General features: G+C 45.9%; 1 protein-coding gene across 1 annotated transcript in view; it reads left to right on the top strand.

Moving 5' to 3' along the window:
• Nucleotides 1-13921: 13921 nt before the first annotated feature.
• CTTNBP2 (cortactin binding protein 2) overlaps nucleotides 13922-14584 on the top strand; it is a gene marked incomplete in the record, with an annotated part of 189493 nt that continues 188830 nt past the window's right edge. Inside the window, 1 exon segment of the mRNA XM_034768791.1 lies at nucleotides 13922-13986. Within this exon segment, the coding sequence (XP_034624682.1) occupies nucleotides 13972-13986 (15 nt within the window).

Consider the following 14584-nt stretch of genomic DNA (forward strand, 5'->3'; position numbering starts at 1 on the left):
TGTGCTTAAAACTGAGCTTCCAGTGAATTCTTTCTCTCCATTCCAACCCTGCCCTTGCCAGAATTTTGCTAAAGATGTATCCACTTTAACCTGGTTTAAGTGCCCCATAAATCAACATCCTTGGGATGCAAGATCTTGTTAGCACCTTAAAGCATGGGGCCAGTCAGCAGACATTAGAGCATCATTCATTTCTTGGGGATCGTGATACCATCTAGGCTGCAATCTTGGTGGCTAAACACTGGGCAAGAATGGCTCTTATTGTTCAATAACTGTATAAACCCCTAGCAAATCCATTAGGAGGACAAGTGGATTAAGCTCTTATTAACCTGTATTGTAGAACACTACAATGTTGGAATTTCCGGGTAGATTTTTTTGTTCTGTTTTTAAATGGGTCAATGGAGAGTGCTGTACTGGTCTTAAACAAAGCACAGGCTTGAGATTAGATCCTCAGCTGGTAATAAATTGGCATAGCTACCTTCTCTTTGCTGGAGGTGAAGTTAGTTTACACTAGCTGAAGAGCTGGCCCTCAGTAGCCAGAGAGCTGCATCATGTTAGTGCTAAATTGAATTCAAAATTCTCTAAGACAATAGATTACTGAAGAAGACTTGGCTAGGGAGAAAGATACTGTAAAGATAGACATCTGAGCAGGAATGGTATGGAAGTTGTAATTAACGGACATAACTAAGGGCAATGATTAGTTTGAAAAAGTTTCTAATCAAAGAGATGTAAAATAATAATAAAACTTAATTGGCTCACCCTGATTGGAAAACTGTAGAAGAGGGGAGAGATGTACCAGAGTAACTGCATCAGGCATGATTCCAAGCCCAGTGCTCTGTGACAAACAGGGTATGCTAAAAGATTCCAAGGAATACAATTGCATTTCCCAATAATATATATATATATATATAAAATGTCTAAAACATTTATTTTCCTTTTCTCGCTGATGCTTTCTAAACAGACAGCTACCAGAAAAGACAAACCTGTAGATCAATTGCATGAGAGAGAGAGAGAGAGGAATAAGGGAGCATTTATAAAGATGCATTAATTGGTGGTGAGGAGTAGTGGAATAGCTTGTTACAATGTAATAGTTTGATTCACATCTGCCCATTTCTCCTGGCTAAATCATTACTTTTGCTGTGCCAGAAAGTTTAATCAAAGCTTTAATATTGTAACAGAGCTTTGGTCACCCTAAAATTTATGATTACTTCTGTGCTACATTGTGAGCGCTTAAGAACTTGATGGTGACAGCAGATCCACCTGATTTAAAAGCACTAGCCCCAACCTTCTGAGCTGAAAAAAGTCTTTATTATCTGATAGCAGCATAGTGCCTATGACACAAATTTGAGCAATTCTGATTTTATCCGGAAGAGAGCACACATGCACTCTAATTCATTACCGCATTTAATATTGCATATTAATTTTCTTTTCCAATAAGACTAATTTCAGTGTGCTAACTTGTCTCTGAATGTACTGATTGTATTACTTTAATACCACTCTGTTGAAAAGCATTTGTGGTGGATTAAGGTAGGATCCTTGGAAAACCAGGACTTGGGAACACATCTGTCACAGTTGGGATCATGGAGCAGCATGTTCCAAGGATCTTCCACCCATAACTGGAGAGCAAACTGTAGTTAATCTCATGATCTGTCTACCTAAAAGCCGAGTGAAGTGGTTGAGGCTCAGATCCTTCTGCCTGGAAGAAGGAGCAGAGAATGGAATAGCCATCAGTGAGCTCAGCACAAAGATAGCAGTGCTTTGGAACAGCCAAGTCATCTCTTAACTATCTGGGAGGCAGACCTGAATCTTTCATGGAGCCATAATCTAAAGTAACCCCCTGAATGTTCAAACTCCTGATTGTTTCCTACTTGAGCAAGCAGAGGTTCAATTTTTTTCCTGATCCCCCACCCTGCTTTTATTACTCACAAGTCATTTCCCTGCTACCCTGATCTGTGGACACTTAGAGCTACAGAGTACCAGTCATATTGACTAATACTCTAGGTGTTCTGTGTAGGTATTCTGTGAAGCATTCTGCATAGGTTCATCAGATATCCATTTCCTTGATATGATTTGCTGCCAGCAAACCCCATCCCAGAGCAGCACAGCAGGGAAACAATACAAGGGAGGGGTTTGGTTCTCTACCACCTTATATCTAGTGCAGCCATTTACACCTGTGCAAAGTCAGGGTCAAAATGCAGTGGACAAAGGTTTCCATTTACACAGCTGCTTCTCCTCTGTGTTGTCTCGGTCCCCTTCTCTCCCATCCCTATTGTCTCCCTCCCTTGATTAGAAAATGATAGACACTTTTTCACATACCCATGCCTTCATGACCTGGAACTTCTGAGTGTTTAGTGATGTTTAAAATTCCAAACATTTCTTTCTATCCCCCCTTTTATTTTTCACTCAGTTCAAGTGGTGGAGGTGCAATTTTCTGGCTACACTGTGGTTATATATACTTTGGCAGCATATTGAAGACTATAGTGAAGTGATGATGGCAAGTTTACTTTTCACCTCTGGTAACACCATGATTTTGTTCAAATTCCATTTTTCTTTCCATTGTCCAAATTCTTCTCTCAGTTTCACTTGTGTAAATCTGGACTAACTGCGCTGATTTCAGTAGGGTTACCCTGGATTTAAATGGGTGTTCCTGAGAAAAATGTGATCCTGTATCTCCAATGGAAGAACAATATTACACAGGACAGGATTTTTTTCAGCAGTACCCAATCATAACAATGGTATGTTTCACAATATTCCATCCCATGCTATTGGGGATAGTTGCTGTTGAGTTGCTGCTGCTCCTTATTTGGCATCATGTGCCTAGTATACACATTTTATTTTACAGCTTTCAAACTCTAAGTGTAAAGCTATATATTTGTGCCCAGCCTCTAGCTTGACCTAACAAAAGTAAATCCTTATAAAGATAATTTTAAACTTGTATACCTTCATCAGGCAACTAAGGGGAACAATTATATTTTATGCCTAGATTTTTTTTTAAACAGTGTATTCATATTATTCCAACTCTCCTGCTGCTATTACAAAAACTAGCATGACAAAAGGAAAAATATTAGTCTGGATATAGTCAATCAACTTAGACCAATTTGTAGAATTCTGAATTTTCTAAAGATTAATAGTACTTGTCTGTCAGAATGTAAAATTACTTCTTATGACGTGTTTAATTACATATTTTCAGAACTTTCTACAGCAAAAAAACATGACAATAATTAATACCTAATGGTATAAACATCACTGCTTTTGCAGTTGCCTGGCAACCAACTACTGTAGGCCTGTCAGCTTATCAAGGCGGGCTCAAATAAATGAAAGAGAAGGATCCATTTCTTGCAGAGATGGGTGAGAGGCAGCTTTGTTCTGGACAAGCTTGTTTAAGTTATTTTCTAGAATGACCTCACTAAGCCAAATCTCTCTTGTGGTCTAGCATGTACTAATGTCTTTCAACCATGGTGAAAGGAAACAAGATGGTCTGGGAAATAAAGAAAACCTGTAATTGAATAAAACAATGTTATTTTTACACTTAGTGAGAGCTTTTATGGTCAGAAATACAATAGTAGGATTCTGGTTACTCACAATAGTCATAATATCACATCTTCTTTCCAAAGAGGGTGTTTCTGTGGGTTCACTTCTAGTTCCAATGAGAATGGTTTCCCCTTGTCCCAGACATGAAGAGGATTGATTTCTTGTGCAGTGGTCTTAACTCTTTGCCAGATCATAAATTTGAATTTTAAAAGGGTTTTTCTTCAAAGCTGGTGCACTATGCTAACATGTCAACAGCATAGGGAGTATGGAATGGAACAAATCTCACTGAAAAGTGGTCTCCTCCAGCTGCGAAAGCATTCATTCATGGTGCCATTTATTTTGTCTAGGAAAGTATCAGTTAATTTCCAGTGCAAGCTCTTTTTCTTGGCACTGAGACATCTAATTCCCAGTCTGTTCAATTTATATATTTAGACTGATGGTCTACTGAATAAAACAAGGGACTGGGAATCAGTACCTCTGGGTTCTTGTCTCAGCTCTTGCTGCTGATTTGCTGTGTTGTCTTGAGCAAGTCACTTAACCTTCCTATGCCTTGGTTTTCCACATCTAAATAATGGTTCAAATATTATCTGACTCAAAAGGGTGTTGTCGAGGCTGATTCCCCACTCTGGCACTTTGTGTGCAGAAGGTGGGGGCCCGCAAAGATTCTAAAAATTAATACTGGCCACTCTAGGCTGGTATTAAACTCCCAAGATCACAGCTTCTGTGTGACCTTGGATGGGGAGATGCTGCCACCACTCAAGTGCAAAAAACCCCTTTGGACCCAGGAAGGCACATGTGGGAATTCCTCCCTGTGGGGTATTCTCAAGCCCTTTCACCCCCCCTCCGGGGAAGAGCTGAGAAAGAAAAACAAAAGAAATCAGCTGTTGCCACCAGCTAATTAAACAACATGCACAAACCTCTTAGGACACCCAAAAAACAAAACAAACAAAAACAATCCTGTTCTTAAAAAAGGTAAATTTTATTAAAAACAAAAAGAGAAAATACATCTGGAACTTAGGTTATTGCTAGATTTTAAAAGAGCAAATATAATAATTAAGCATCAAGAATGGTTTTCTTGGGGTCCAGCTTAATGGTTACAAGCAAAACAAAAGCATTTGGGGGTTAGCACAGAGGAGTCTACAAACCAATAAGGGAAAAAAAAAAAAAAGAGATAAACCTCATCATGTCTTCCTAGATGTTCCCTGATCTACTTACATATCTGGGGGTTTCAAGTAAGTAGTCTCTAGGTATGATCTGATGGTTTTTCATACCTGGCTTAAAGCTTCCTACAGCCTAGTTCAGTCCTGGTCCTGCTCTGTGTCTCTTCTATCTATTGGGGGGAGGGATAGCTCAGTGGTTTGAGTATTGGCCTGCTAAACCCAGGGTTGTGAGTTCAATCCTTGAGGGGGCCACTTGGGGATCTGGGGCAAAATCAGTACTTGGTCTTGCTAGTGAAGGCAGAGGGCTGGACTTGATGACCTTTCAAGGTCCCTTCCAGTTCTAGAAGATGGGATATCTCCATTTATTTAATTTATCTGGAGAACAATAGACAGACAAAGGGAAAGTTTTTTCCCAATTTTAAAAAGTTCTAGCCCTCCCATTGGCTCTTTTGGTCAGGTGCCCACTCCTTCCTTTTACCTATGGGCTTTTTTAACCCTTTACAGGCAAAGCAAGTAGAGGCATCTAGAAAATCACAGGAACAATACCATGTTCCACAAAGCCTGACTTAAGTGCCTAGGCTCCCTGTACAGTAACTCCTCACTTAACGTTGTAGTTATGTTCCTGAAAAATGCAACTTTAAGTGAAACGATGTTAAGCAAATCCAATTTCCTCATAAGAATTAATGTAAAACATTCCAGGGTATTTTTTTTTTGCCAGACAAAAGGCATTATATACATTTTTAAACAAGCAATTTAATACAGGTATAAGTTTTAAACAATTTTAAAGAAACAACTTAATACTACAATCATCACTGCTGAGTATGAAGCTTGGTTGAGGTGGTGGAGTCAGAGAGTGGAAGAGGATGGATTGTCCGGCTGCTCCTCTTGCTGTTCTTGCAAGCACAGGCACTGACTTTGCCGGGGGCAGGGGCCTCAACCCTCAGGCCACCCATTCCACCCCTTCCCCCAAGCCCCCACCCTTGACCTGCTTCTTCTCCTCCCCCCTCCCTTCTGAATGCTGCAAGCCAGCTGATTGCTGTGGGCAGGAGGCAGGGGAGGGAGGGGGGAGGCACACTGAGTCCTTACTTCTCCCCTCTCCCTCCTGCCTGGGGCAATCAGCTGGCTTGCAGCGTTTAAGAGGCAGGAGGGAGGAGCGCGGACTTAGTGCGCAGGCTCCCCCTCCTTTCCCCCCGCCTCCTGCCCCGGGGCAATCAGCTGGTTTGCATTGTTCAGGAGGGAGGGGGAGCCTGCGCGCCGAGTCCTCACTCCTCCCCCCCGAGCTCCTAAACGCTGCTAGCCAGCTGATTGAGGCGGGGGGAGAAGGGGGAAGGCGCTGATCCATGGGTCTGCCGGCAGGCAGGAGGCGCTGTGGGGACAGGGGCATAGGAAGGCTGCCAGCTGTGGAGAAAGCAGGCAGCCAAACAACATAAGAGTGGAGCATTGCACAACTTTAAATGAGCATGTTCCCTAATTGATCAGCAACGTAACAATGAAACGTTAACTGGGACGACTTTAAGTGAGGAGTTACTGTACAATGAATGGGGAGAGACAGGCACCTAATAAGCCATACACTAGGTTATAGGTTTTCAAACTGCGGATCGCGACCCAGTACTGGGTCGTGGCATGGAAGGCACTGGGTTGTGGCGGCTCTGGTCTGCACCACTGACTGGGTCGTTAAAAGTCCCGTCGGCAATGTTTCCCAGCTAAGGCATGCTAGTTTCTACCTGTTCTGACACTGTGCTGCACCCCGGAAGTGGCCAGCAGCAGGTCCAGCTCCTAAGTGGGGGTGGGGGAGCGAGCGCACGGGGCACCGTGTGCTGCCCCCGCCCCGAGCACTGCATTCCCATTGGCCGGTTTTCACCAGCATAACTAAGAACAGAATCTTGCCTAAGATCCCTCCTACCTAAGATCTTAAAATCAGTGCAGGAGGGAAGGCTGCTTTATCTCACACATTCTTGTTAGTTGCTCTTCCTGCGGCCTTCTCTGTGTATAAATACACTGATTTTTGCACACCTGTTGAATGCCAAGTTGGTGCAAGTTCCTTTGCAACTTAGACTTGTTTTCTCTACTTACACCTGATGTATAACTTTCACCGCTATTTATGTATGTAATCCCTGAATTTGGGCTAGGGACTTATGTAGGGTTACCATTCAGCCGGATTCCCCCGGACATGTCCGGCTTTTTTGAGTTAAAAATAGCGTCCGGGGGGAATTTGTCAATGTCCGGACTTCCCCTCCTCCCCCCCCATACAGAGCATGCACGCAGCTTACAGAGCAGCCGGGGCTCCGACAGCCAGAGCCAGAGCCCTTCCTTCACTTCCCCCATCCTCTCTCCTGAAACTTGACACCACTCCCCTCCTCTCTCTCCCTCCCCCTCCCTCCCTGCATTCACAGATCGCCGGCTGTTCGTCTGGAGCTCCAACCCTGCTGTCCTCCCCCGCTGTCGAGCGCGCTGCTCTGCAGCACAGTAAGGGGGCCGGGGGCCAGAGAAGCGGCAGGGAGGTTCGGGGAGGGGGGGTAGTCAAGAGACAGGGAGCAGGGGGGAGGGTTGGATGGGTCAGAAGTTCGGGGGGGCTGTCTGGGGGTTGGGGGTGTAGGTTTTGGGCAGTCAGGGTACAGGTGGGGGGGTTTCTCAGGAGGGTGCAGTTAGGGGACAAGGAACAGGGAGGCTTAGGTAGGGGGTGGGGTTCTGGAGGGCAGTTAGGAGCAGGGGTCCCAGGAGGGGGCAGTCAGGGGACAAGGAGCGGGCGGGGTCGGGAGTTCTGGGGGGGGCTGTCAGGGGGTGGGTGGATAAGGGTTGGGACAGGTATGGGGTAGGGTCCTAGGGGGCCAGTTAGGATGTGGGGAAGGTCTCAGGAGGGGGCAGTCAGGGGTCAAGAGGCAGGGAGGCTTAGGGAGGGGGTGGAGTCCTGGGGGGCAGTCAGGGGACAAGGAGTGGGGGGGAGGGTTGGGGGTTCTAAGGGGGCAGGAAGTGGGAGGGAGTGGAAGGGGCAGGGGCGGGGCTAGGACAGGGGCGGGGCTCCTTCCGTCCTCTTTTTTTGATTGTTGAAATATGGTACAACTGACACATAAGTTAGGGTTATCTCTTTCCCTCAAGCTGGATTTGGCCCTGAATGTTAATTTCCATACCAGAAGTTCAAACTAGCTTATGAAAGAGAGAAATCCTTAGATTACTGTAGTATTGATGAAGGAATTAAGTTTCAAAGTTGGGAGTGTAGAAAATTCACAATCAATGGTTCAATCTCAGCAATGAGCCAGTGCACAGCTTTCAATGGGCTGTAAGCCTGTTCCTTCACCACTGCAGATGCTGAATTTCACCCATGAGGGAATAAACTTCCTAGTAAACTTCCACATCAGCAGCAAGGGAACTAATTCCCCTGTGTTGTGGTTCTATTGATGGAGCTAATTTAATTAATGGAGATATCCCATCTCCTAGAACTGGAAGGGACCTTGAAAGGTCATTGAGTCCAGCCCCCTGCCTTCATTAGCAGGACCAAGTACTGATTTTGCCCCAGATCCCCAAGTGGCCCCCTCAAGGATTGAACTCACAACCCTGGGTTTAGCAGGCCAGTGCTCAATGACCTAGTGAAGCAGTTTACTTCATCACTAAGTAAACTTCTCCCTAGTGAAGCATTTCAATACAAACAGCATTTCATTACCAACTCCCTAGCATAGAGGTTTAATCCAACTGCTAAGGGAGTTAACTCCTTAGTGTGATCAGTCCTTCTTGGCAGTCAATTGCTTAAATTCCCTTGTGATTTTTATTTGCTCAGTTATACAGATAACTTCTCAATGAAGCTGCTTCATGCAGTGAGTCCTCATTTCCTTAGCACAATATTACAGTCTGCACAGCAAGATAGTAGTAGTTCAACACTGACAACAAGAATAACCTCCATTGCATTGGAATTTGTCCCCCATTACAGTGGTTCCATTTTGGCAGTACTACACTTTCAGCTTGGCAGGAGGACAGTTAACTGTCCCATTTTGTGGATGGGATGGTTGTACCATAGGAATAATTTCAAAATAATAAAAACGGAGGTAGGCCAGAAGTGTTAGGGATAGCAATACATTTTTTTTTAAATGAGGTCCTGCAATAATATCATCTGACATTCCCTGAGGAAATTAGCTCCCCAGGATAGTGGTTGGAGGGTTAAAAGTTAAATTCTAAAACGAGGGCATGTACTCCCAAGCACTGCAGATTCCTGCATCGTTCTTGCTAGTGAGGGAATAAACTCTTACAATCCTGGAAGTTGGAACGTGAATTTCCCTGCCATCACCATTACAGCCAATATGATCCCAGCAGCACACATTTTTACTATGTTCAGGGAAAATCTTGTTTTCTGACTGGAGTTGCCGTTGCCTGTAAAAGCAAATTAGTTAACAGTGCCTTCTCTTGAAAGCTGTTTGAGACAGATTGATTCACATAGCCTTATTACTTCAGTTAACATCCTCTTGTAGGCTTCTTCAGATTCCTTACCAAATCTGCAGATTGTGTGAGTGAAAAATTAAGGGAAGGTCTTTCTTTTTCTAGATGCTCTCAAAGAGATGATCTCCTGCATAACATGGGCCATAGGACTTACCTGAATTAATTCCTGCATCATGTCCAGTAGCTATGCTTGAACATGATTGCATATTATTTCTAAAAGGTATGTTCTATTTTAGGAAAAACATCCAAAATTTCAGATGATGGACAATCTGACATAACCCTTTGGTAAATTATTCCAATGATTAATTATCCTCGCCGTTAAAAATATACACCTAATTTCTAGTCTGAATTTGTCTAGTTTCAACTTCCACCCACTGGTTCTTGTTATACCTCTGTCTGTTAGGCAATGTCTACACTATAAAGTTAAGTCAACTTAAGTTACGTCAATATACAGCCACTGCTGTAATTAAACCGCGGTTGCATGTCCACACTATACTCCTTGTGTCGGCAGGACTGGCCACAGGGTATTTTGGGAAGGGTTTGCAATGCCTCCTGGGGCCAGGTTCAGTGTCACATGATGCAGGTTTCTCAATCCCATTGTTCCATGGGCATCCTACTAGGTTTCCAGCTGCTTTTCAACTGCCCTGATAACCTTTGAGCCAGCCATCTGTGTCAGAAAGCATGGATCCTGCACTGCTCTTCAGTATTGTGCTGAGCATTATAAACACAAGGCTATAAGAGAAGCTCAACAGAGGGAGGAAGGCTATTCACCACATTCTGACCCCAGCCCCTCCTCATAGAAGCGGTATGTTTGCGGCTCTGCACCAGAGGTGACTATTTGTCTTCCTTGCCTTCTGATATGCCTGCCACAGCTCTTTGATTTGTACATGACACTGCTGCATGTCCCTATTGTAGCCCTTCCCCTCCATGCCCTGAGCAAGTTCCTGCGGCTGGGAAGGCAGCTGTACCTGCACAGCCTCCTCTCCCCACAGACCCAGGAGATCCACCACCTCAGCTGGGCAGTTGCTATGTGAGCTCTCCACACCGAGGGAAAAGGAAGAGCAAGTTCAAAACTTCCCAGGGCTTTAACGGGGGAGGGGTGTCTACTTGTATACCTGGTTGCAGGGCAGTGGAGTTCAAAACAGTGACCTGAATAGTCATGTTGGGCATTGTGGGATATCTCCTGGAGGCCAGTTATGTCAATGTAAGTAACGCAGTGTTTACGCTGACACTGAATTGCTCTAACTACTTCGCCCTAAGCTCTATGCTTTTTGTCAAAGTGGTTTTATTATGTTGGCATAGCAGGCGAGTTAAAGTGGCAGAAGGAGCATGGCAGTGTGTACACCTCCATAGTTAGGTCAACATAAGCTGCCTTATATCAAGAAAGCTGTGCAGTTTAGACATAATCTTAGTCTGAAGAGGCCTCTATTATCAAATTTCTGTTCAATATGTAGGTTCTTATAGACTGATCAAATCACCCCTTAATATTCTCTTTAAAAATCTAGATTGAGCTCCTGGAGTCACTCTCTATAAGGCATGTTTTCTAATCTTTGAATTGTTCTAGTGGCTCTTGTCTGAAGCCTCTCCAATTTATCAACATCCTTCTTGAACTGTGGTCCGCTTTGGGACTTTATTCTGATTGCACATAACAAACGTGATCCAGTCATGATCACTTCCACCTGATCCCAGCAGGGGCAGTGACTTGTATGGGCCTGTGGAGCCCGTGCTCCACCAATATGAGAGCACGGGGGCCTGGCTCCACCAAAGTTCAGAGCCAGGCCTCTCCCCCAGCCCTGCCTGCGGCCTCCGTGCCCCTCCTCCGGAGCATCCCTCCTAGTCTTTCCTGCCGCCCCGGGCAATTTAAAAGGGCCCCCGCCACCACCACCGGCAGCACAATGGGGCTAAGGCAGCTTCCCGCCCGCTCTGCTCTGCTTCCAGAAGCGGGTAGCATGTCCCTGTGGCCCCTGGCGGGGGAGAAGGACCCGTTCTGGGCACCACCAAAAGTTATACAAACCTGCCGCCCCTGTTGCTTAAGTCCTTTTTAATCTGTCAAGAGGTCTAATTTAGAATTTCCCCATCTTAGATGCATCACTTCGAGTTAGGAAATTGTCCTCTATAATACTTAGAAATTCCAAGGAAGTTTTAGTATTAGTAGCATGACACTTCAAGTATGTCACTCAGTTTGAAGTCCCCCATGATAAGTTTCTCCCCCCCTCCCCCGGCAAATTTTAGAAAGGTGCTTAAGGAACTGGTCATCCTGTAGTGCAATTTGGTGGCAGACAATACCCGTAGCCTGTGCTTTAACTATTAGACTAAGGATACTCAGTGGTTTAAGCATTGGCCTGCTTAAACCCAGGGTTATGAGTTCAATCTTTGAGGGGGCCACTTAGGGATCTGGGGCAAAAATCAGTACTTGGTCCAGCTAGTGAAGGCAGGGGGCTGGACTCAATGAGCTTTCAAGGTCCCTTCCAGCTCTAGGAGATAGGTATATCTCCATATATTTTAGAACATTTATATATAAGCACTCATGATCATTTGCTTCCTAGTTGTCAGTGATTTGGAAACAGGTTATACCACTTTTGACATAGAGTGCCACTCCCCATCCTTTTTGCTCATTTAATTCTTCTTAAATAGGTTATAATCAGTCATTTTTAGCATTCTAGTCATGTAACTCTCCCCACCAGGTTTCAGTAATACCAGCTCCTAGCATTAGTGTATAGGAAATTAAAGAATATCTTCTCTTCATGTCCCTTGGCACCTTGATTAATTTTGTACTTGACATCTTGATTTTGTGCTAAATTAATGTTCGTTTGTTCTCTTTTTCACATTCCCCTTTTGCTGCTATATTCTGCTGACTAGTCCAGCCAATCTGCCCCCAAGAAAACTGTTTCCCCTTCCACTGACATGGAGCCCATCCAAACTGTACAGTCCCCTCTCCCTATCGAAGGTGGCCCAGTATTCCACAAAACCCTTTACTTTACACAACTTAACTAACTAGCAGTTCACTTCCAGAATCTTCATTCCCTGGTAGGACCTAGATCAGTTGGACATTCCTCTTCTTCAGTGCCCATCAATGTTCTCTGAAGTCATCTATATTCTGGGAGGTATTGTGAGAACTACTGTATGAGTTGGCATGGTGAGTCTCACCTGGGGAAGATAGCAGAAGTGATCTAAATCAGCAATGAGGTGGACCCCTTGAAAAGACCGTGACACCTGAGGAGTCACTTTCATGATAAGCTTATTTTCACGCATTTAACTTTCGGTAAACATTCTTCTTTAGGCTGCAGTATCTTCTGTTTGCTGTGAGCCCACACATAGATTTTTATTTTCTGAAAGGTTGGTAAGATCCCATTTTACTATTTTTAGTTATCGGAGTGAGAATGGTCAGCTGTCAGGTAGACAGCCTTCTTCCTGCAGGATTGTTCAGTGTAACCAGTAACTTCCTTCCCTGTAGTTGTGCTGTGAAAGCAAGCAAATCCCCTTTCCATGAGGGCAGTTTGTTTGGTAATGGAGGGAATGAACGCTGTTCTGCACAGCAACTGTATCCTGAGGGTGAAGGACTGAACTTTCCAACCCCAGTGTGCCAGTTTTGTAACCACAGGAAAGAACCAAGTTTAACTCACAGGTGTAGGGACAGGCCTAGCAGAGGAGTGACCTTTCCAACCATCTCTTGAGCTCAGTGGAGCAGCCGCATAAGTGAGAATGTTATTTCTCTGCAGCCAGACAGCTATATTCCAGCAGTAAAAAGTGAACTTCTTCCCCCAACTACAGAAACTCCTTTGCCTCACTACAGTGATTAAAATAAACCAGCTGCAGCAACACAGCGAGCAAGGCCCTAGCATGAACATGTGATGATGGGAGTTTTTCCTCTCTAGCCTGGGCAGGGCAGTGAGGGTGTTGTTTTTTGTTTCTACATAGCCCCAGAAGAGGAGACAAGACCAGCTTTAGGGGTACAGATGACAAGTAGCAACATGGGGCATAAAGAGGGAGGAGCATTAACCAATTCAAACCTTCCAATCTGACCCCCATTTACCAGGTTTTGAGGCACTATGTTGCTTGGGGCATCTAGTCTCCATAGCCATTCTTAGGTGAAGGATGTCTCTGGCACAGTCAGAGCAGCCAGAGAATGGCCATCACTTAGTGCAGTGGCACAGTCTTTGTAAGCAAGGAATGAATAATTCCTAGTGTGGAGATAGTCACAAAAGCAAGAGAGTTCTCTGTCCAGCAAAAGCTCAAATAATCCTGAGCACAATAGGTACCACTTACAATGACGCAGAGACCAACGCCCAGCATGTCAGTGGGGTCCCCGTAGCGGTTAGACTGTAATTAAATGCTCTGGTGTCCCCAATAAAGGAATTAAGCACTGATGCTGTCATGACAAGGAAAGGGTTAAGCATGTAACTACCCAGTAGGTGCTAGAATAAGTGATGACTGTAGTGGGGAATGGGGGGCACAGCTCAGGTCAGCCTTAAGTGGGGAGTGGGGCTTGGGTGAGTGGCTTGGGCTAGCCCCACACGTGGTCCCATTTTCCCTTTGGGAAGTATGGTCACCCTAGTTAAGTGTGGCCCTGGAACAAGAGCAGCCCCAGCAATGGTGGGGTTAAGCATGGTCCTGCCCTGGAGAAAGTTAAGTGAGGCTATGTTCTAGAGTGGGTTAAATGCAGACCTAGCTCCAGTTCAGGAGCTGGCTAACTGAGGCCCTTTGCAGCAGGAAAGTAAAACGTAGAATCTTGAGCGAGCTCCACTCTGGTGCAGCTAGTGTCATGCGTGGAACAGCCTAGGCGAGGAGAACACACGCTGTTCTTGCCTAGGAGGGCGCGTGGGTGTTGTAATTTAAGCACAGCTGCTTCAAATCTGGCATGGAGGAGTTAAAGGTGGGTCCGAGGGGGGCTTTGCTTTGACAATTGGAGGGGAAAGGTAAATACAGCTTTAGTCCCAGCATGGGGGGGATTAAGTGCAGCTCCGGGGGGAGGAGAGAGAGGACTAGATTAAGGCACACTGCTGCTCTGTTTGTCTCTCACCCCCCCTCCCCTTGCAAAGAAGCCGGGCCCCCCATCTCCCTTCCAGGAGTGGCAGTAGCCGCCTGTCTCCCCTCCCCAAAGAGGCAGCGGTAGCAGCTGAGGGGCCCTAAGCAGCTTAGGCAGGTGGGCCGGGCCCCCCACGCCTTCCGCGACACCACGCCGGGACGCTCTGCGGGGGGGTGGGCGAGGCAGAGCCGTAGGTCCACTCTGGGTCCCCGTCCCAGCTTTCCGTCGACCCCCGCAGCTGGACGAGCCCCGGCCCCGCTGGCTGCCCTCGCTCCGCCCTGGCGCGCAGGGGGTTAAGGGCTGCCGCGGGCGGGCGGGCGCGGCCCGGCAGGGAGGGGGTTAAGTGCCTGGCTGCTGCGGAGGCTGCCACTCGGCTCCGCGGCTCGCTTGGAGTCGGAGCCGCTCCAGCGGGAAGATGGCGACGGAGGGAGGGAGCGGGCAGCCC

This window comes from Trachemys scripta, chromosome 1 (genome assembly GCF_013100865.1).
Source record: "Trachemys scripta elegans isolate TJP31775 chromosome 1, CAS_Tse_1.0, whole genome shotgun sequence".
In the NCBI taxonomy this organism is placed as follows: Eukaryota; Metazoa; Chordata; order Testudines; family Emydidae; genus Trachemys; species Trachemys scripta.